The following is a 25189-nucleotide window of genomic DNA, read 5'->3' on the forward strand; positions in this document are numbered from 1 at the left end:
GGCTTTTATGATACTTTCTGATATTGAGACTTGAAAGTTTTTCTGTAAATACTAGAAATGCTAGAAGATATTGGGGGGAACACATGGGTGTCAGAAATAAAATGATTTTAATTTTTATATTTTCTTGGCAGTTTTCTGGCTGCTTAGCATTGCACACATTAACATTTCTAAGACTCAATTTCCAAATTTGTAGGATGTTAGTAAAAACAGCAGCAATCATTTATTGAATGCTTATTATGTTTTAGGCACTGTGCTAATATTTAACATGAATTGCTGGTTATAAAAATCACAACATCCTTGAGTTAGGAGTTATTAGTATTACATTATGCTATTATACAATATCAGATTAATATATAATATGGTATAATGTTATTGAACAGATTGATTTCAGTGAAGATTAGCTTATAAATATTATACTGTATGATGTTATACATAACATTCTTATGTGCTCTTTCGTAGATAAAAAAAATGTGTCACAACAAAGTTTAGAGAACCTACTCAAACTCAAAGAGAAATCAGAGAATAAATTCTCAAAACTGGAAGCCACCTACAGCATCCATACCCTTCGCTCTGTACTATGTGATGTGTATCAAGAATGGAGCTACCAGCAGTATTTGTATGAACATGAGGCAATGTGTGGCAGAGGCTTGGTGCTTTGTAATATTTAGTAAAATAAAACAATAATAATGTAACTATAATATTTGTTGTTCTTACTTGACTCTACGTGCTCTAAGTTCAGAGCCAGCCAAGTGCATCTTTTTCTTCTCTAACAGGATCTAGAAGTGTTCTTTATCTTAGTGAATCCACGTACAGCTTATGGATGACTCTGGGAAATCTCTCTCCCTAATGAATAAAAGATTTGACTTAACATGTTATTGTAAAGGTTTTAAAAAAATTACTATTTTGGCCGGGCATGGGGGCTCACGCCTGTAATCCCAGCACTTTGGGAGGCCGAGGCGGGTGGATTATAAGGTCAGAAGTTCAAGACCAGCCTGGTCAGAACGGTGAAACCCCATCTCTACTAAAAATACAAAAGTTATCCAGGCATGGTGGCGGGCAAGTGTAATCACAACTACTCGGGAGGGTAAGGCAGAGAAGTGCTTGAACCCAGAAGGCAGAGGTTGCAGTGAGCTGAGATCGTGCCATTGTATTCCAGCCTGGTTGACAAAGTGAGACTCCATCTCAAAAAAAAACAAAACAACAACAACAACAAAAAAGAGAAATCTACTATTTTAAACCTAAACTACTTTAAAAATTATGCTTAATAAGGTATTTTTTACCTAGGGTTTTCAAAAATCAATTTTATTGGGGAGTAATTTGCGTACAATAAGATGCTAGTTTGAATTTATCATCTTTTCATAAGCTTATGTATCCACATTAACTACTGTTACAATCAAAATATAGAATATTTCCAACACCTCACCATGTTTCTTATGCCCCTTCCTAGTCAATCTCAATCCACATCCTCAAACACAAAACACACACTGAATTGTGTTCTCTCACTCTAGAGTACATCTGCCTCTTTTTAAGGGCTTCATGTAAATCAAATCATACAGCATGTACTCTTTTTAGCCTAGTGTACTTCACTCAACTCAGTGTCTCTGAGATCCTTTTATGTTCTTGTGTGTATCAGCAGTTCATTCTTTTTACATTGCTCAGCAATGTTCCACTGTAGGCATGTACTAAACTGTGTTAATCCACTCATCTTTCATGGGCATTTGAGTTGTTTCCAGTTATTGACTAATAAAGAACACATTTGTACACAAGTTGCTGTGTATAAATATGTAGCTGTTAAATTCATAAGAAACTGTCAACTGTTTTGTAAATTGGTTGAACAATTTTAATGCCCATTGATGACATATGAGTTTTGGTTGCACCACGTTCTAACACTTGTTTTTGTCAGTGTTTTTAATTTTAGTCACTGTTGTGGTGACTGTTCTTCTTAAATCTTAACTAATGTTAGAATTTCATAACATACTTACATGTCCATCATATATATATTATCACTAGTGTAGCTTTTATTAAATTGTGGGCCATAATTCATAATGGGTTGAGACCAATATTTTCACAAAGAAAAACAGAAAAGAAAAAATATTTGCGTATATCACATGTAATATGGCAAATATTCATAAAAGAAGTAAAATCATCCCTAAGGGGGTAAAAATTGGGTATGAGGCCGGGGTGGGGCTGAAATCTTAGTATCTCAATGATTTTTGTCTCTCCAAAACCCAAGAAAATAATATTCCTTAATACTTAAATTCTCTTGGATTTTATTGGCCATTACACAAATAGCATTGGCAATGGAACATACCCCAAGTATTTGCAATATATGAGCTATGAAATGGTGGTGACTAGATGGCTGTGACTGGAGGATTTTCTCTTGATTGACTGAGTGATTTCAAAGTCATTTACTAAGTGATACCTATGTGGGCCTATTGGCTGCCATTGGTTGTCCAGTGGATATTGCTTATGCTTGGTCCTTGGTGTTTTCGTGTGTGACTGGAGCTTTGAGAATTAAATAATAATAATTTATATTTTATTATTAATTCTACAAATGTTAGTCATACCATTACATGTAAAATGATGTAAAGAAAAAGTTGGCAATATCTAAATTAATATTTATCAGCTATATAAAGTTAAAAGTTGTTTTCTCGTACTGAGCAAAGTTAATAGTTAAGCTCTCCAAACATTTTTAAAGAAGTTATTTAAAAAAGTATTTTACTTTTGCTGGAAAAATAGTGATTTTGAATGATTTTATAAATTATTATATTTGTATTATATGTTGATATGAATTGCTACTTTGCATATGTAATTTGAAATAGATTACCTTAAGTTTCTTGGCAAATACAATTATAAATTTATGTTAGCTGTTAAGAGAGAAAAAATTTTTAATTTAAATGTAAATTTAAACATTTTATTTTGTCTTTTAACCCTATATTGAATAGAAAAGTAAACTTCATACTTCCTTTTTATATAAAGCACAGATATACATATAGTGTAAAGAGGGACAGAGTATATTTGTGATATTAAAATTTTATGGGGAAAGTGATTAGGAAAAAAATGTTTATAAAAAGATCCTTGGGGTTGTGATAATGAGAAAGCTTGAGCAGCACTATAATTAAGGACAATACTTTTAAATGATAATTTGTTTTAGTTTTATGCTCATACATAACTAATTACATGTGAAGTTATCTAGCTATCTAATTTAAAACTCTCTAATATTGACATATATATATATACACAGACACACACTATGTGTGTGTATATCACACATCCTGGTTTGGAATATAAAATGTATTTCTTACTGTAAATAGTGGTTTTAAAAATACTGGAAAACACATGGATGAGGAAATGAATCAGACTTGGATATTAATGGTAATAATAAATCTGCCCTTTAATGACTACCTTCTGGATACCAGACACTTGGCTAAGCACTGCATAAGCATTCAGTACTTCATTCAATCCTCTTTACATCTTTACAGTTTATATATAAGTAAACTGAGTTTCAGAGCCATAAAACACCTAGCCAATCATAAAGAATGAATTAATGGCAAATCTGAATTCAGAATCAGATACGGCTTACTCTAAGACTTAGGCTTTTTTTGCTGTAGCTTCCTGTCTCTTCTTGACCTCAAATAGTGTATAGGATACTTGTTATATGAATAAGTAATCATGAAAACATGGCAAATGCTATAAAATACATCCAGGAAATAAGTCATTTTATTTAACAAGCATTTATGTACATTGTTTAGCCAACAGCTTTGGAGTGTGATTTCCTCCTTCATCTGTAAAATCAGGCAAACGCTGCTGCTGACCTTCTAGATGATTTTGTTAAGGGTTAAATCAGACAATGCAGGTAAAGGGCTGAGAGCACAGGAACAGCTCATGTATTTTTGAGTATTGTTAGCTGAATGTTGCAGAGGACATAAACTTACTGGAAACACTCTCATAATCCAGTTCCACGTGCAGACCCTGATAAAGCCACGTGAGGATGAAGTTAATTCAGTGAGTGCTATGGGTATTCAAGAAGCAAAGGTGGCCGTGGTATTTAGACAAGACAAATGCAGGAGAAAGACCTTTACCTGAACTCTGAGAAATGGAGAGGGCTTTGGAAAGTCAGAAAACAAGCCAGGGCCAGAACAGAAACGAGATACAGAGCAGGAAATGAGCTTGCCGTTCTGGGAAGAGGACTTGGTGAAACACAGACTGGGTGAATAATGGAAGACAAAACAAGAAAGGAAGGCTGACACCAGAATAGGATGGTGAGATATTTCTGCTCAGTTCTTTGAGCAATTGAAAGTCACTGCTTCTGGTGAGATGAATGAAATGATGCCTTTTAAAGCTTACTTCATAAAACAGTGACATTATACAACAGGAGAAAGACTTGATGCTTGAAAAATAGTATGAACATCACTGCATTAAATCAAAGACATGCATAATGAAGTGGATGATAATGGCAATGATGGAAATGAAATATAAGTTTAGCTTGGAACACATATCTCCTCCTCCTCCAAACTAATCAATCATGTTTAGATGGAACAGAAGAAGAAGAAGTAATGACAACTGTGATTTCAAGGCCTCAAAGAAAATGAGAAAACACTGCCATGAATAATGTAGAAATAAAGGATTTAACAAGTCTTTCTATTTGTACTTACAGCTAATATAATTACAAACATAGCAATAGAAGATAGATTTAGATAAAATATTGTAAGTCAAAAATATGATTAGATCTTCAAACGTCACTTTGGAGACCATGAGTATGGAGATAATGGCTAAAACTCTCAGAATGAAGGAGTCACTGAGGGTTTCTGCTCAGGCTGAGGAACGTGAACAGAACTCTCGGGCCTGCGGGGATGAAACTGCACATACAGCATCCTCTTGAGTTCAGGTGGTAGTGGTCTCTTGCTTGTATTAGCACACATCTATTCATAAATGGAAGATCTTTGCTTTCTCACGTAAAAGGAGACAGCTGTCACTCAAAGTAGGCTATCCTCCAGGTTTTCCTAAACTGTCCCTGGACAAACAAGGCGTCCCCCATCTGCCACACTAAGCAGAGCAGTACAACTTGATTCAGTGAGGAAGACCATGGTTTGCATATGACATTTATTGTTGAGTCTTTAAAAAATGCAAGGTTTTCTGAATTTTTTTTGTAATATATATGTTTTCTGATCAATTTATTTATACATTTGTTACAAATGGTAGAGTTCTGTAAGTTTCATCCACATGCACTGCATATCCTAAGGAACAAAGGTTGCATCCCTACTTTGGGGCAGAAAGCTCTCAGGTCTTAGGTAGTAATGCATATGAATTCATAATCAACTATTCACAGGGTCAGAATATGATCATATAGGAGAACATGGTAAGTTCTCCTATATGATCACATGAAGTATATGCGGCCATTTGCCCCTCCAAAAAAAAAAAAAAAAAAGGAAACTTGAATAACAAACAACGGTTTGAATATCAATTTGAAATGATATTAAGATAATTTTTTTCAAGTAATTAATCACTATTTCACTATTCAAATCTTGCTGAAATAAGAAACATGGAGGTATATATACATATATATACACACACACATATATATTTTTATATTTGAGATTGAAGAAAGCAACTGAATGCTAATAGATATAAAATTATTTACATTTACTTTTTTTTTTGGCCTAAAATCTTATCAAGGCTGAAATGTTTTGAGCTTTAATATGATTTATGAGTTAGTATATCTGATTTCAGGGATGTTAAATCAATTAAGCTACCTTACTGATATTTTATGAACCCTGGTGGAATGTGTTTTATTTCACAGACATACTTCTTTTATATTGTGAATTACGTTGCCTCTAAAATGCGCTTCCCACTGAATTTTAATTTTCAGTTTATTTTCATGGTATACTATACAAAATTTTGTCTTTGTTTTGTATTTGAAGCAGAGTATGCTATAGTAAATTTCACAAAGGTTATTTATAATAAACTTATGTTTACTTGAAAATAATGTAATATTAGTAGAGGATGCAGAAAAAATGGATTTAATTCATACTCACTGTGGTAGTGTTGCTGGCAGGGAACGTCTAATAATGGAATGAACTTGTCTGTAAACATCCAGTTTGGACATGCATCGGCAGGAAGTGTGATTGGCAAAACTGATTGTTACTGGTTTGGGGCCTTGAGAGAGAGGCACTGTAATTTCAAATAACTACAAAGAAGGGACAAAAAGAAGAAAAAATTATATAGATGCTATAAAGCACTTTTATGGTTAATACTGGAGTCCGAAAAAGAGTGAGATTAGCTCTATATAAGTAATACTGAATAATGTATGCAGGACGCTATGTTTTTTATGATTACAAAGTAAAAACTGTCTTGCTCCTAACCAGTATCTTTTATCAGAGTAATAAATACTCCGTATGTTTATCTTATGTCACTAGTTATGAAGCGTATTAGAATTAGGATAACCAACTAATGATTACAGAGCAGAGACATGACAGACCAATGTGTTCAAGAAAAAAGAACTGTTTCAAAGTTACAGATTCTTTGACATGAACATTTAAAATATCCTAAGGATTTAAAAAGTGTCACACACACAAGCATCTTTGTGATTTAAGAGCAAAGCTATTGGCCACACAACCCAGAAATGCTTGGTTATGTCCTACTTTAAATAAACTGAATACACAGACATAAGTTACATAGATGTAGAGTTAATTTTTACTAAATTTCTACCTCAATGTAATTTTATATTTATTTCTTACAAACTGATTACTTTTAAAAGAAAAAAAAATTTATAATTTAATAGATAAAGTCATGTCTCCGCTATCTTGATAAAGTCATTATGAAAATAATGAGCTTGAAACAAGGTAGGAAATTTTACACAATTCTGAATTATAGTCAAAATTTAGTTTAACTGGTCTCCTTCTGAACACCTTATTTATGGATGAAGAACTTCTCTTTTTCTCTTCTTTCTCCAAAAACAATGTTTTAAATTAAATATACAAATACATCATTGATTAAGTAAAACTAAGTAGATTTAAATTCCTAGGGTTCTTACACTCTAAATTACCAGTAAAAATGGCAAAAGTGAAATCTTGCCCACTAACTGCTTGATAAGATCAACTTGCAGTCATTTAACTATAATTGATCCACGTATTACTTGGTGTTTTCATGGCAATCTGAGCAGTGATAAAAAAGATGACAAACTTCAAAGCCTCGTGACTTGGCCTTTCCTGAAATTTCACGCCATCAGCTGAAGAAGATTGAAAATATTTACGGGATAGGATTAGTTGCCAATTTTGTCCACACCAACAAGGAGACTTTTAAAATAAATTCTGAATAATGAAATACAGAAATATCTAAATTATAAAATGCATATTGTCTTCATTCAAGATGTATTCCTTATATATTTATTTAAAAATTTAGCTACTTTCTTGGGATACATACAGTATGCTTTAGAAGAAATAGGTACAGGGTTACACCCAGACAGGTGACTTTTATTAGCTCTCCCATTTGTAAACAGTATACATTTGGAAAATTCATTTAATTTCTCCAAGCTTTTTTTTTTGATAATCAGTAAACTGAGGGTAACATCTGGACATTATTCTCGGGATATTACAAGGATTATATAAGCTAAATGAATCTGATATGTATATTATTTGCTATACAGATGTAAGTTATTACTATCTGTATAAATTCTCAGGATTCTAGGTATTCTCCACAATACTGTCTGTTCTGTGTAGATAACTACACTATGTGGCCTGAACATATGCCACTATTATGATTTTGACCAGTTAGTCCTCTAAGAAGACATTCATTTACACAGATTGGATAAAATCTTTGATTAGGTGAAATACTGCAATGCCAGTAATCCTTTGCTCAATATATACCTATTTTAAGAGAGAATTCTGCAGTGTCTTCATAAGCTACAATTTTTCTATCTTTTAAGATGTCTACGGAATGTGTGTTAAGAACTAGCACTACAGAAGACATATAAAGTGGTTTTAAAAAGAAGCAATTTTTAATAAACTTATAAAATTACTTATTTTTTATATTTGTATAATTTATAATTTGATTATTTAAGCTCTCTAATAATGTAGATGGTAGGAAGGTGTACCTAAGATTTTAGATCTAGTAGGCAGTCACATATGTGGGAGTTTAGGAGAGCCATTGAAAAGTCATGAACATTTAAGCTGTAATTGGAGTCTTGGACGTTGATGAGATTACTTGATGAGCACTCTAAATGAAACGAGAAAATGTCTAAGAATAGAAACCCGGGGCACAGGAACATCTATGAGGTGGGAAGAGGCAAAGGTACTAGTGAATATGTCTGGGAAGAAGCATAACAATGATGGAGCATCAGGAGGGGAGACTGTCAAGGGGTGCCAGAGAAAGAGAGGAGAGCTTCAAACAGGTGTATGTGGTCACAGGGCCACATGTCTCTGGGAAATCAAATATAACAGGAATTGACAGGAGATAACCAGCACCTGGTGTGGTTCCAAGGGCTGTGGCAGGGCAGGGGCTGTAGGAAGGAAGCAGCAGTGGATATGGGGGACAAGAAGTACTCCATGTGACTAGAGGGAAAGGGCTCAAGTGGCTCAGACCAGCAGAAACAATTGTGCTTATACACACAGTGTTTGTAATCTGATATGGTTTGGATGTGTTTCTCCTCCAAATCTCATGTTGAAATGTGATTCCCAATCTTAGAGGTGGGACTTGGCGGGAGACGAATGGGTCATGGGACCAGATCCCTCATGAATGGCTTAGCACCATCTCCTTGGTAAGGAGTGAGATTTTGCTGTTAGTTCATGCCAGAGCTGGTTGTTTAAAGGAGTCTGGGACCTCTCCCCTCCCTCTCTTGCTCACACTCTGGCCATGTGACACACCAGCACCTCCTTCCACCAAGATTGCAAGCTTCCTGGGACATCACCAGAAGGTGAGCAAATGCCAGCATCATGCTTCCTATACCTGCAGAACCATAAGCCAATTAAGCCTATTTTCTTTATAAATTACCCAGTCTTGGGTATTCCTTTATAGCAATGCATAAACAAATAAGTAAGCACTGCAGGATTTGGCATTGTCTCCAGTGAAACCAGGCAGGACAGAGCCTGATAGTGAAGGTAAGGCACTATTTGAGATAACTAACAGCCATTGTAGAAGATTTTATGTTTTCCCACCCCTAACCCTTGGTAGCATCATTCCTGCTCCCACTGATGGCTGCCCTTCCAAATTCTGCCCCAGCCTGTTTTCCAAATGGTAGACAGATTGCAGTGAGCAGTATCAGTGATCATGGAGAGACCTCATCCACGCCTAGGTAGATAATGTTCACAAATCAGGATCCACCCATGGGTACCAGGCATGAATTCAGGAACAGCAGCTTTGAAGAACATTCTGGTGAGATGAAGAATAGCTAATTCACATTAAGAAAGCGTCTTCCGGCCGGGCGCGGTGGCTCACGCCTGTAATCCCAGCACTTTGGGAGGCCGAGGCGGGCGGATCACAAGGTCAGGAGATCGAGACCACGGTGAAACCCCGTCTCTACTAAAAATACAGAAAATTAGCCGGGCGCGGTTGTGGGCGCCTGTAGTCCCAGCTACTCGGGAGGCTGAGGCAGGAGAATGGCGTGAACCCGGGAGGCGGAGCTTGCAGTGAGCCGAGATCGCGCCACTGCACTCCAGCCTGGGCGACAGAGCGAGACTCCGTCTCAAAAAAAAAAAAAAAAAAAAAAAAAAAAAGAAAGCGTCTTCCTGGAAAACTAAGTGTGCCTCTATGCTTTCAAAGGCTACAAGAAATGTGTTTTTGAATATACTGACTAAAAGAATAAGGAGGCAGGTAAAACAGCACTAAAACCAAATCACTGTTTAGAGAACTGTCTTTTCCTCTAAGGTGAAGACTTTTACAAGAGATAAAATGGAAGTACAGTTGGAGAGAAAAATTGTATTGCAGTTTAACTACTTAAAGGAAATAAAGGAAATCAAAACATAAAATAAAGGAATAAAAATCAAAATCTTAATAACTGATGTCTCATTTCTCTTTTATGTGTCTAAGAGGCAATTGGCAGGCTGAATTCAGTTAATTTTATCAAAAGGAACAGAGACTGAAAAATTAAAGTCAAAACAATTTTTTCTTCTCTTGAAACACATCCTCTATCCCCAAATTTTGACCTGCTACTTGACACCAGCGTGAAAAAATTTTAAGAGTCCAGAGAAAGATACCTTTGATAATATTAAAAGTAGAAAGAGTCTTGATAATTGAGTTTTATTTATCTATCAACTTCAGGAAAATTAGTAGTATCTACCAGGAGTATGCTGTCTGGGTATGTATTAAGATGTAATTGTACCTATACTAGCTCTTGTCACACGCTAAAGAGGCCCCTTCAATTTTTCAGATTCTTTCTGTACTGGTCTCATGTGTATATATCGATTGACTTACTGTTATCATGTATAAATGATTACAGTTTCGACTGCCTTTTCAATAAATATAGTGAATTCTATTTTCTTGTTTACAGACCCCTTCGTTAATTTTTACATAGCTATATTTAATCCCTATGTTACTAAGGATTTCCATAAGCATTTTTTCCTAATTAGATACTATATGCTTCAAAACTATACATTTTTGAACTGACAAAATAATAATTAGAAGTGTATTATAAACGCGCATGTCCCCCTCCCAAAATAAATACATATCGTTTTTCAAATCACTGGCAACTTCCCTACTCCACTAAATATGTAAGAATAAACAAGAGTTTACTTAGTCTTGAGAAACAGACATTAATCAGAGTCCTGGATCTTCAATTTACTACTTCTGAGACTTGGAAAAATTAGCCAACTTCCCCAAGCCTCCATTTCATTACCTATAAAATAGGGATAATGATAATGGTGATTTCAGTGTAGTGTTTGGATTTCTCTTCCTCCTCTTCTTCTTCTTGTTTTTTATCATCATTCACATCAGCCAAGATTTAAATTTTTGTTAAAGAAACTCCAAATCTTAAAATTTCTATTTAAAATCTTTTCCTTGTTTAGTTTTCAATAACTATTTGTTGAGTACCTACATGATATCAAGCTCCTTGCTAGAATCTCAGGATAACAGTCATCAGTAATGACCTTGCCTCTATGCGGCTGATCAGAAACCTAACAGTGAGGGCCGGCTGTGGTGACTCACACCTGTAATCCCAGCACTTTGGGAGGCCGAGGTGGGCAGATCACTTGAGGTCAGGACTTCAAGACCAGCCTTGCCAACATGGTGAAACCCCGTTTCTACTAAAAATACAAAGATTAGCCAGGTGGGGTGGCAGATGCCTGTAATCCCAGCTACTTGGGAGGCTGAGGCAGGAGAATCTCTTGAACCTGAGAGGCAGAGGTTGCAGTGAGCCCAGATTGTGCCACTGCACCTGCACTCCAGCCTGGGCAACAGAGGCGGACTCCCTCTCCAAAAAAAGAGAAAAAAGAAAAAGAAAAAAGGAAAAAAAAAAAAAAAGAAAGAAATCTCATGGTGAGGGTGAATGAGAAAATACATATACACAGAAAGAGATGCTATGGTAGAATTTCTGAAATACCAAATAGCTTACCATAAACACTGGCGTTTAATTCCCTTATGCAATTTGTTCTTGCCATTAAATAATGATCTGAACTAACACAGTAACTAGAATTTTCTCTCAAAAGAGTTTAGATCTAGCTAAACATATCAATGTTTGAAACAGTAAGTAGATTATTTTAAGAAAACATGAATCATGATACTATTGTCAGACTATTTTGTGCTTTATTGTGTATATAATAGTATTTTCTGTTCTACATTTAAGTTCATAGAGCATAAACTTTATGTATTATGTTCAGCACTAGCTAATAACTCCAAGTATGTATGTTTATTTAGTAAATACTGATTGATGATGTATTTAACTGATGATATAATCTATTATAATTTGATATTTTGAAAACTATAATTTTTCTAAAACAGTTTTATAAAATAAAGTGAATTGTTCTGGAACAATAAATGATATTAACTTGTGTCCAATGTAGGACACAAAAAAAGTTAAAATAATACAATTCATTATGGAGTCTGATGTATACTTTAGGCATATAATACCAGCTGCTGGTTTTGGAGAAGATCAAAAGGACATATAAAAAACAGTAATTAAGCAAGGCTGGCAACTGGAAAAAACATCTGACTGTATATTCTGTAAAACTATAATAAACAAGAGGAAATGGAAAGTGTTTCCAACTGAGAAGTTCCCAGTTGTAATCTACTGGCATTCTTTAATAGGAATATTTAATAGTCAGTTCTCACCAACAAGAATGGACATCAAATAAAGCCACATTTTGAAACAATAGGTTGTTTACAGCAGCATAACAACGGCTGTAAAGCAACAATTCCTACTTGTACTTATCTTGCAGGCTATTCAAGAAAAAGGGGTAGAACTTCCTTACTGAGAAGATCTTGAGTTATAATTTAGTACTAAATTCTAAGCAATGTTTGTGTGGATACAAATATGACACAAAAAATGCCTTCCTCTAAAACACCATTATATCCTAAATATAACCAGCTTCTCTTCAGAACAAATCTCACTACCATATTTAATTTAAATATAAATATTCTAAACTTTAGTCCATTAAGTACATATATATGTACTCCCTGAAGAATATGATTAATAACTGTGAAATCAGATTTTAAAACTACACAACATTTAAAGAAATAATCCCCCAAAATGGGAAAAAGTCTTAGCATTTTGACTTAGCATTGCAACCACATGGCTAGCTATAAAAGGCCTGTGGAACTTAAATTGGGTTTGGGAAAGAATATGGAATAACAGATAGCCTAACAGATTTAAATCTGTTACTGAATTAATTTTAACATATTGTTATGCATAAAAAGTATACACAGTACCACAATTAAAATAAAAACCTCAATTGAAGAGTTTTAGAAATACTGAACAAAATATGTGAATCTCATTGTACCTTGGATTGGAAAAAGGAGGTGTTTTTCACAGATGCATTAATTATGTTCTTAAGGCAAATGTTATTCTTAAAGAAACTTCTGATAACTGGTACTGGTATAGAGTTCTTTTTCCACATCAGGATAAAACCTGATTTCTAACAACTGTGCTTGCCAAATATTAACTTGCTAAAGATACAATACAAATCACGTTCCACTTGCTGAATGCATAGGAATGTAATAAATTAATTTTCCAGACTGCTGCAGTATTCTGTTTAATTGATGGAAGAAATATCTCTGACTACAGTGCAAAATAATACCTCTAATTTCATTATATAGTTGCATATTTTACTTAGGTTTAAGTATTTTTTGTTGTAAAATTTTATGAAACATCCAACTTAAATATAATCAAGCATGTCTTTCCTAATATACATGCTCATATTATTGCTTTATAAAATAATGAAAATGAAGTAGCTGCTTGTTTTCAAGATGGCAATGTAGAATTTAAAATAATGCTGCCTCTATATATCAGAATTAGCTCACAGCGACCTAGCTTCCAAACTAAACTGGCTTCTTTAGTCTGGCACTAATGAACACAGCAAAGAACTTCTAGTTTCTTGAGCTTGGTTTAACCCCACCATTTTCAAGGAGACTCCAGAGATTGAGTTGTTTTTCTTTATTCTTTCCTAGATTTAGTAAAATATATAAGGTAAATACTAATATTCAAGTAACTTTTTAATCCAAATGTGTGCCTCAAAAGCAGATGACTTTCCTCTGCTTTCATCACCAAATAATTTATCCCCTGCAAAATTCATTTTCTACTTTTTGGTTGTATCTCTTAAATATACAACTTCTCATAAGAAAATATACTCAAAGTGTATGTTTATGAAAGAGGTGGAAAAGACATCCAATCTACTTAACTTTTCAAAGCCACTTAGATATTTGTGTGGAGAACTTTGAAGCAGTTTTTATCAATTAGTACACTTTGGAATGCACAGTGCATATGTTTTTACTTTTCAATGAACAGCTGGCTTCCTCACACACTCTGATAACCTCCCCTTCACTGAGCCCCATAAAAAGAAAAAACTTTTCTATGAAGTATCTATAAAAAAACATGAGTTTAACATTACCTAAGGTACATTGTCCTTACAATTTATATCATTCCAATTGGTGACTTTGCTACAAAATGTGCCTGGAACTCTTTTAACAAAATGAAAATTCTTTTTTTTTTTTAACCTTAAGAATATATAGCAATAAGAAATTTCCTTTTATATTTGAAGGAAATCATCACACACTCCCATTCATATTACATTGATAATGCAATAAATTGAATAAACTCAGGAAAAGGTTCTACTTAAGTACACGTTTGCAGAACTTGGAATATTAGTAACTATGTGGGAACACTGCCTTCTTGCTTTCAGAAATTTTAGGCCTCGACCTCCCTTGGTTTGTAAACATCCCGGATATGCATTTCCATAAGCCTTTGTACTTTTCTTGCACAACACTTAAACTACTTTTAATTACTTGATAAATGTTGATTTCCTTTGCTAATTTGTTAGCTCTATTAGGGCAAGATCTATACATCATTATACACCTACACTTCGTGCATAGTATGCTTTTAGTACCTAGTATGAAGCACCACATAATGGGTGTACAGTATGCACTTGCCTAACTGAATTTAAATTAAAACTATTTGCCAGGTGCAGTGGCTCACGCCTGTAATCCCAGCACATTGGGTGGCCGAGATGAGTGGATCACTTGAGGTTAGGAGTTTGTGACCAGCCTGGCCAACATGGTGAAATTCTATCTCTATTAAAATACAAAATTAGCTGGGCATGGTGGTGGGCGCCTGTAATCACAGCTACTTGGGAGGCCGAGGCAGGAGAATCGCTTGAACCCAGGAGGTGGAGGTTGCAGTAAGCCAAGATCACGCCATTACACTCTAGCCTGGGTGACAAGAGCAAGATTCCATCTCAAAAAAAAAAAAAAAAAAAATTATCCCTTATACTATAAACAAAAATATAAGTGAATCCTTTGGACAGGAAAAGGGCATGATAATACAAATACAGCGAGGGAAATGCAGGGCACAGTCAATGATGAATGTTAACTTTCCCTTGGTACTGATGTTTGCTTTTCTCTTCTGACACATGAATGCCCTAAGAATTAATAAGCACACCAGGCTTTAAATGACATTTATCAGAATGATGCTTCCTCCCAAATCTATATTTAAAGACCCAATCCTTCTTCTAAAATTTTAGAATTATACATCAAAACTTCTGGTATCTCCACCTAAACACTATTCACCATTCAGGTTCTTTCAAATCAGTATATTCAAAATTTGACCTTTGACCCCAAATTTGTTTCTTTTTATTCACCTATTCATTTTATTCACTTCTAAGTGTTTGCTATGTGCCAACTACTGTGCTATTGTTCAGTGTAATAAACAAACACAATCTTTGCTTTCATGGAGTCTACAACCTATGGAATAAGGCTGGGTGCAGTGGCTCACACCTGTAATCCCAGCACTTTGGGAGGCAGAGGTGGGCGGATCACCTGAGGTCAGGAGTTCTAGACCAGCCTGGCTAACATGGTGAAACCCCATCTCTACTACAAATACAAAGAACTAGCCAGGTGTGGTGGTGCATACCTGTAATCCCAGCTACTTGAGGGCTGAGGCAAGAGAATCACTTGAACCCAGGAGGCAGAGGTTGCAGTGAGCAGAGATCGTGCCACTGCACTCCAGCCTGGGCGACAAGAGTGAGACTCCATCTAAAAAAAAAAAAAAAAAAAACCAGAAAACAAAAAAAAAACCACCTAGGGAATAAAACAAAGATAAAACAATCTGAGAGACAGGGTAACGATGCTAAGAGACAGCAACAATGGATACCGTGGAAGCACACGACAGAGTGTTCTGGAAGTAACAGCAACGATGGATGCTGTGGAAGCACATGACAGAATGTCCTGGAAGTTACATTTACGTTTAGGCCTAAGGATGAGTAGAAATTAACTAGATACATTGAGATATGGGATCAAGTGTAGGGAGATGTTTCAAACACAGAGTACAGCATTACAATGCTGGAGGTGACAGATATTGACATAACCCAAAAAGTGAAAAGAATTTGGGTCTTAGTGGTAAGTAGTTTTTGCGGGGAAAAGCATTGACATTTGAGGCTGGACATTTAAGTAGCATCCAGATCACTGAGGGCCCAGGAAATTAAGTTTAAGGGATTTTAAGAGTTTCATTCAAAACACTAACAACTTAGAACATTTGTACCAATCAATCTGACCAGATGCTGGCCTGAGCAACTCAATCAGAAAAGACAAGCTTATCACAACACTAGTTGAATGCTGGCTCCATCCCAATAAGGCAATGTTATCGAGGAGTTTTTAGCAGTATCTGACCTAGCGGTAAGAAAAAAAAATAGGTGGGAACTGAACAATGAGATCACTTGGACTCGGGAAGGGGAACATCACACACCGGGGCCTATCATGGGAAGGGGGGAGGGGGGAGGGATTGCACTGGGAGTTATACCTGATGTAAATGACGAGTTGATGGGTGCTGACAAGTTGATGGGTGCAGCACAGCAACATGGCACAAGTATACATATGTAACAAACCTGCACGTTATGCACATGTACCCTAGAACTTAAAGTATAATAATAAAAAATAATTAAAAAAAAAAAAGGAAAAAAAAATCACTGCTAAAAAGTGGCAAATGGATTGGAGGAAAGGAAGAATGGAGGTAGGAGGCCAGTTATTAGGCTTGTCCAAGAGGAGTGGTCTAGGTGAGGGGTAAATGTGGCCTAGATCAGAGTGGGATTAGCAGCACGGAGACACTGGATGGGTCCTAGAGATGTTTGCAAGGTAGATCGAATAGCAATTAGTTTTGGTGAAAGGGAGAATAACTTGGCTTGAACAACTGGCTGAATGATGATGTCATTTACTAAGACCGAGAATACTGGAAAAAGAAGAGGATTCACTTACTTGCTTATTTGTACAAGGTGGTGGGGAACATGTTGTAACTGTTAAGTGAGACAGACCGACCAGTCTGAGGGAAAGCCAAGGCACAAGGTTGAGTGGACAGTGGAGAAATCAGCAGAGAAGCCTGAAATGGAGGGAAAGTTTTGGGAAAAGTAAAAAAAAAAATTAGATGAGAAAACACAAGGAGAGTTACAGTCTGGAGAGAAGGTGTCTTAGGTCAGAATTCTCAGGAGAAATAGCATAGTTTTGATGAACTACACATTTTTAATTCTCAAAATCCTCAAATCTTTAAAAAATTAAAATGACACAATAAAAATTATTGCTACATAAATTTTAAAATATGACTGATTACAGATCAGAATGTATAAATATTGTGATTATTGCAAGTATATAGCCTACCAAAAGGATAGAAAAAAACTAAAAAAAAAAAATCAACCAATGACAAAAAGCAGAAAAACTTCAGAAATTTCATAGGCAAATTCTGATTTTTCACACAAGCAGATGATGGGGAAGAAGCTGAGAAAATGCATATCAACATTATAAATTATTATAAAAATAAGCCTAAATTCTGCAAAGCTGGGAGGTGAAAGAGATGAAATACAGCAAGAAATGATTCCATGTGATCTAAAGTAGACAATTTTCTTATAGCAAATATTTGACGTTTAAGTACTGAGTATACTGGGCAAAATTATTTCATCTATATGCAGCTTACATTTAACACTAAATGCTCATCTTACCCCTGGCCCCTTGCTATTTTATTTTATTTTATTTATTTTATTTTACTTTGAGGCAGGGTCTGGTTCTGTCACCCAGGCTGGAGTGCAGTGGTGCGATCTCTACTCACTGCAGCCTCTGCCGTCCAGGCTCCACCAATCCTCCCACCTCAGCCACCTCCCTAGTAGCTGGGATTACAGGTGCACAACACCAGGCCTAGCTAATTTTTATACTTATTTGGAGTGACAGGGTTTCACTATGTTGCCCAGGCTGGTCTCCATTTCCCAAGCTCAAGAGATCTGCCTGTCTTGGCATCCTAAAGTGCTAGGATTACAGGTGTAAGCCACCGGGCCCAGCCAAGCCTTACAATTTCTAAAGCCTAAACCTCTCCAACACCTCCCTCTTGATAGAGTAATTTTTATGCTACTGAGCATACACACCTCCTCCTGAACAAATACTTTCACTCCAATACCCATTGGGTGAATGTGACACCTAATTAGACCAACGCAGATAATGAATATGCAATGGTCGCAGAAAAACCACTAATGGTTAATGGAAGACTAAATTTACTTACTTTGCTTACTAACAATATACTGATTTTCTGTTTTCCAAGTTTACATTTTACCTAAGGTATGCTTAGGTATCTATTTGGCCCACAGGTAAATTATGCATTTATTTGGTCGACCAATAGTAAGAAAAATGTAGTGTTGGCTTTTGCTCATATTAACTAATGAATGAGAGAATAAAGAAGAATTTTCTCCCTTATCTGTAAAAGAAACAGATATATAGTAATACATATTTATTATTATATATAATGATATATTATGTATACTATAATATATATTATATATTATATATACTATATATACTATGTATAGTAATATATAATATATATTATATTATATATTTATATATAATTATATGTAAAATTATATAATATATAGTATTATATATTTATTATAATATATAATTATATGTTATATATTATACTATATAATTATATTATATACTATATAACTATATATACTGTATATTATATAATATACTGTAATATATAATTATATATTATATTATATGTATGTATATATACATATATATTATATATGTATGTATATATATAATATTACATATATATTATATATGTATGTATATATATTACATATATAATATATAATATACTGTAATATATAATTATATATGTTATTATATATTATAGTATATAATAATATATGTTACTATATTACTATATATGTTTCTTTTATAGATAAGGGAGAAAAGATATATGTATGTATATTTGTATATACATATACATATGTCTATGTATATATAAACTTTTATTTTAGGTTTGAGGGTACATGTGAAGGTTTGTTACACAAGTAAACTCATGTCATGGGGGGATGTTGCATAGATTATTTCATCACCCAGGAACTAAGCCCAGTACCCAATAGTTATCTTTTCTGTTCCTCTCCAGAAACAGATTATTTTTTAAAAGATGAAGCTAAATTGATAGCATAAACTTTTGTTTGGCAAAAAGACTCATTATCTGAAAATTATACAAGTGTGTTAATCAGCTATTTTATTATTATTCATCTTCAAGGCAGCAGTTTTAAAGCCTGGTTTAAAGGGAAAATGCTAGGGGTCAGGGAATCAACACCCCAAAACTGTGGGGGAAAATGCTGTGGATATGTCTATATTTTCATTTGTTCTCATGAAAGGGTCCACATGTTTTATGTGGTACTAAAAGAGATTTGTGCACTGATTCTGTGGCAGGCACTGGATAAGTAGTGAACAGACCTGTTTTTGCCTTTGTGGAGGAGGGAGACATTAATCATGTAATAATGACTACATAATTATAAACTATGTGATTACAGGCCGTAATAAATACCATTTTAAAAGTACGGGAAACTATAAAGCATTTACTACAAATATTGGGTCTAATCTAAATAGGTCAGAAAGTCTTGCCTGAGGCCTTGCGGAAGCCACTGGACACCCAAGTTGAGATCTGAAGAACTAGCACCTCAGGAAAGAGGAGACAAGAAGGCCAGGTTAACTTAATGGTGTGTGTGCCAAGGCCCAGGAGCAGAGGAAACACGATGATGCCCAGGAATTGGAGAAAGCCTAGAGCACTGGAAGCACAGGATCAAGAATCATTACATTAGATGATGCTGAAGAGGGGCTATAGGGTAGAGATTGCAGGTTGTAATAAAGATGGGGTCTTTAAAATCCCGCATGTTCTCATTTATGTGGGAGCTAAACGAGTGGATCTCATGGAGGTAGAGAGAAGAATACTGATTATCAGAGGCTGGGAAGGGGAAGAGTAGGGAGGATGGAGAGAGGATGGTTAAGGGGTACAAAAGTACAGTTAAATAGCAGGAATAAGTTTTAGTATTCAACAGTACATCAGGAAAATTGTAGTGAACAGCAATATATAGTATATTTTTTAAAAAGCTGCAAGAGAAGAATTGTAGACTTCTCAACAGAAAGAAAAGATCAATGTTTGAGACGATGGATATCCCAATTACCCTGACTTGATCATTACACATTTTGTACAGGTATCAACACATCACACATGACCCCAAAATATGTATAACTATGATATATCAAGAAATAAAACCTTTAAAAAAGATTTTTGTATTATTTTATGAGCACAGAGAAATCACTGAAAGGCCTTCATGCTGGAGACTGACATCAGATCTGTGGGGTTTTTTTTTTTGTGTATTTGAAACAGGGTCATGCTCTGTCAACCAGGCTGGGAGTGCAGTGGTACAATCCTAACTCACTGCAGCCCTGAACTCCCGGGCTCAAGCAATCCTCCTCCCTCTGATGCCTCAGCAGCTGAGACCACAGGCATGAGCCACCATGCCAAGCCATACATTTGGATCAATGTTTTTAAAAAATATGCTTGAAAGTAATTTATAGAAAAGATTTTGAAGAAAGGAAACGGAAAGAGGAAGAGCAGAGAGAAGGCTATGTCCTTAGTTGGAAAGAGTATCCAAAGCATCTTGGTTTACTATTTGATTTAAATCAAATACCATATTAGGAATATAATCTAGAATACATCATATTGCTTAACTGGATTATTTTAAAATATAAATTAATAGCATTCCAAAAATTGTATATTTCAATTCCTAAATCATCCATATTTATTTTCTCTAACTTTAAAAGAAAATGATATTTTTGTCAAGAGATTCAGTATACCAAAATTCCTCTTAAGGGGTTTGGCTTGAAGATAAAAACAACATTTTAGTTATTAATATGTTTTAAAAATGAATATTACCTTTCAGAGAATATCTGCTTGGCCTAAGTATTTCTATTTAATTTATTTTAAAGTATGCAGTTCTAAAATTTAGAGGATTTTAAAGAATCCTGTTTGATTTCAGGGTTATGATAAAACAAGAATATACCAATAAAACTTGTTAAAGGAGTATTAACTTATTTAGAATAGTAAATACAAAACTATAATGTTTTATTGTTTATTTTATTGTTGTTTGATAAAGATTCAGGGAGGATAAATGAACTAAGGATAACTTTTGCTATGCCCCATAGCACAATTATATATTAGTCTATTAAAAATATTAAAATTTTGTCCACCACTGAAATATTATCATGTTCCCACAACTGTACATTTTTCTGGTAAAGTTTCTAAATGCATGACTATATTTAGAGTCATACTGTTTTCCTTGGTAACACATGTTGGAATGACCCCTACATTATTTTGCTGTGCTTTTAGGAAATAATCAGAATGAACTTCATCTGGCTAAGCTTAACTAACTATGATACTAATAGAAATGATAGAAGGCCCCAAAGCATCACCTTTTAATTTTTTTAACCTTTAGAGTTGAGGCAGAGGCAAGCTGAATAGAAAATTTAGTTTTATAATTTATTTTTTGTTTCTTCTTGCAAGTCTTAATCTAAAATGGCTTGTTTCTTTATCAAGTGGCTGAGCAATATAAAGAAACTCAATTTTTGGAAAAAAAAAGCAATTAATTTCGGTTGTATAATAAGACACTGTCTCCAAACTCAGAGGCCAAATGATCATAACAGTAAAAATTATAGAAATATTCAACTAGCTGAAAAAACGTAGCTCATGGAATTGAGATAGTAATCTTAACTCTGATTTCTATTAATATTATATTGAAATAAGAGTAGGTTTTATTAGTGAAAACCATGTAGATCAGCTTAAGCTTGCATAAAATTAAAATGTTAATTTTCTGTCATACCACATCATAAAATCAAATCTAACACCACATCTTTCAAACAATTTCATTTTTCATTCTCCAGGTCAAAGAACAGTTCTGAATTTAGCCAGATTTACGTGTGTGAGTCTAACTTGAAAAACAGCTTGGAAAGGCCATTAGGACAACCACAGTTTTGTCTTTCGGGAAAAGTTTGCTTCAGCCCAACCCACAGGACTGGATTTCTCCAAACATTTCTGTGCAGAGGCCAGAGGTGCACACGATTTCAAACAACACTCTCACGGTTATCGCCAGCACATACGCGTGTTCCACAGCCAGCCTCCTCTACCACATAAGACCCACAAAGTGGGTTTATGTGTCTGTTCTGAAAATCCCTGATCCAAAGCCAACCTTAAGAGACATTTCCTGGTTATCAGAAGCTTACCATTTAATGAGATAAACTTCCCAGTTTATTCAAAACATCTGAGATCTGGTGTCAGAGTTATTTCCTTTGCTTTCATCAGGAAGACAATCAATTTGTTCAGTGAGATGGCTTATTTCAATACTATACCACTGTTTCACAGAACACACGCATTTAATTTTACACTTTGAATGCATACTTTGCACTGTTATCTCCACCATCCGAAAACTTACCCATTTAAAAGTATTTTATTGCCAAATGAAAATGTTTATTCTTAAAGATCAACACACACACACATACATACATGTACACACATACATTGCATATTTATTGTTTTCTTCGTGAGGCTTTGACTCCATTATGTGAAGAGTTTGCCAAGCAATAAAGCATCAATTACTTTCTTTGTGACATTGTATTGTCAAAAACACAAAATACTAAAAAATTGACTTCATTCCCCCAAAGAAAATATAGGAGACCCTGAGTTGAACCAAGTTACTTTAAAGCAACCAGAAGTTTAAGCACATCATCCCTAAAGTGAAAGGTTCTGATTGAAGGGGCTGTCACGGGTAGCAGGAATGGGCAATACCCACCGTCTTGCTGAGGTAGCTCGTGCTGGTGTTCATGCACTGTAGCCCCTCACTGTTGCAGCAACCCCCACATCTGTAGACGGACACACATGGAGGTTTAAAGAAGGTGTTTGTTGCGACTCCAAACTCCTTCCCCACATCTATACACACCTCCCGTGGCATGCATTGAGTCTTTCTCCACTCATTATCAATACCTGTCAAGTCATAGGGAAATCAGTAAGTTTTATGGAAACCACCAAGATAAAAAAGTCCACAGCAGCTGCAAGTCACTCACATTCGATTTCAGATTTTAACATTTAAGTTCAATATATAACTAAAGAGACAGCTGATGGGATCCTAAATTGACTTATGAATAAGAATATGATACAACATTGAAAAGACAAGCTAAGAATATTTTCTTAAGCTCATTTCTATAGCCAGGCAATGAGCAAAATTAGCATTATGCTTTATTAAAAGTACATCAATATCCCACAACACTAATGTTTGGTTTTTGTTTCCTAGGCAAATGGTAATTTAATATATGAAAGTTTATAAGATGTGCGGAGAGAGTCATGTTCATTCTCTATAGTGTGACCATTTATGTGCTCTCAATGCAAATATAAATATAATTTTATTTTTCTTTAAAACTGAGTTGCATATGAGAAAACAGCTATGGTTTTAGATTCAAGTCAAAAATCCTTTTCAGGCAGACTGTTTGGCAACCTTGAGTAATGTCATGGCCGCAGCTGCATCGCAGTGAAATGCAAGGCTATTTTCCACCAACTGGGACTCATTCTGAACTTTCTTCAGCAAAGTCAATGTTTCCTCTCCCTTTTAGCTCTCCTCTGGAATTTTGTTTCTGATGAGTTAGTAGCTCACCTATAATACTGTTGACTTTTTGAATTCTGCATTACAAATGATGTATTTCCTAAGTATACTAGTTTATTTCTCCCATATTTCCCCTAAAATAGAATTTTTGGAAAAGGACATAAACTATTGGTTATACAACCATGAAGCCATTTTGTTTGCCTTTGTTCTCAAAATACTTTTCAATATCAAACTTTTATAGTGATTAAGAGCTACCAACTGAAGGCAAGTAGGTTTTTAAATTACTCCACCACCTTTTTAAAAAATTTTTTTAATTTTTTTTTTTTTTTTAAATAGAGATGAGGTCTTGCTGTGTTGTTCAGGCTGGTCTCTGACTCTGGCTTCAAGCAATCCTCCCACTTCAGCCTCCCCAACCGCTCGGATTACAGACATGAGCCTCTGTGCCCAGTCCTACCCTACCAATTGATGCTATGACATTTTATGCAACATGATCATTTTCTGTGAAGCTTTATGCTAGATACCTCATCAGCTTAAGTCCCACTCTGAGCCAGTTATCTATGAAGCAGCAAGGCAACAAGTGGCATCTGAAAAGGCGATTTCAAATGAAGCATTTCTCAATCCAAATCAGATAGGAAATTAAGGTATAATTATTTGATAAGATAAAGAATGTTTACGTTAATAAACATATACAGTGTGTAAAAATATAGCCATCTGTTTTAAAAATTTTCCAATGGCTATCGCCTGAAAAAATTAATGTGTGTTGTTATGCATGGACCTTTCTATCTTGTATTTTAAGAAATCATCTTAATACTCAAAGTGAAATCACAAAATGTTATATTTTGAAGTAATTATTTTATATTTGCTTTCCGCCCTAAAGGTGTATTTGGTGATACAAACATTGAAATTAAAGAACCAGGCTGGCAACTTCCACTCATTTGATATATAAGGCTTACTATATATTTTATTTCCCATACTTACTTTTTAAGATCTCTGCATTATAATGTGCTGCGGCGAATTTTATAGTCTCTTCTGTCCTTGAGTTGAGGTTGGCCTGTTCTCTGTTTTGTTGCCAGCCTCCTTTGCTTAGCTGACACTTGTACATTTTCCAATATTCTGGGTAGAGTACAGTCATGAGTTCATCTACACTGGACACAGACCGTAACTGCTCCTCCAGATCTTTGCTTGCAAAAGCCTGTCAAAGAAAAATGCAAGATCAATGACTTACCAGCTTAAGGGATTTAGAAACAAATGTACTTTAAAACGGTTAGGTTTAATATTATCTATGCTCTGTTCCCTAACAAAAATATTATTAATTACTCCTAAATTACTTCACTTTCCTTAGTAAAATTATATTTATATTTTAATTTGTATGAACAAAAACAATTAAAAATACATATTTTGTTGTTAGGAAAAAAATTTTGTGATATAATTTTAAAATAATTTTAAAGTAGCTTATTTGTTTTCTTCATAGCTTTTTAAATTGGTCAATTTGTATGTTTGAAAATGTATTCATTTGTATCACCCTCCTAAACAGATAAAATTACACTGAAATCCGCCCTAATGCTTTGCTTTATTTTTAGTTACAGCAACAATACAATATA

The 25189-nt window shown here is 34.8% G+C and overlaps 1 protein-coding gene across 3 annotated transcripts in view; it reads right to left on the bottom strand.

The window, feature by feature from the left end:
* Positions 1–25189, bottom strand: part of VEGFC (vascular endothelial growth factor C) — a 122354-nt gene that overhangs the window by 15803 nt on the left and 81362 nt on the right. For 2 of the 3 annotated variants that reach the window (XR_012435239.1, XM_074040784.1), the window contains exons 2-5: positions 24567–24780; positions 22932–22975; positions 22785–22854; positions 6036–6187 (exon numbers count right to left, since the gene is read on the bottom strand). Coding sequence is in view for 2 of the 3 variants with exons in the window: in XM_074040784.1 (XP_073896885.1) it covers positions 6036–6187; positions 22785–22854; positions 22932–22966 (257 nt within the window). In the remaining variant the exon portion in view is untranslated. Of the gene's footprint in view, positions 1–6035; positions 6188–22784; positions 22976–24566; positions 24781–25189 lie in introns of all 3 variants that reach the window. The other variant, XM_005556349.5, reaches the window with a different exon arrangement.

The sequence above is a fragment of the Macaca fascicularis genome, chromosome 5 (assembly GCF_037993035.2).
Source record: "Macaca fascicularis isolate 582-1 chromosome 5, T2T-MFA8v1.1".
Taxonomy (NCBI): domain Eukaryota; kingdom Metazoa; phylum Chordata; class Mammalia; order Primates; family Cercopithecidae; genus Macaca; species Macaca fascicularis.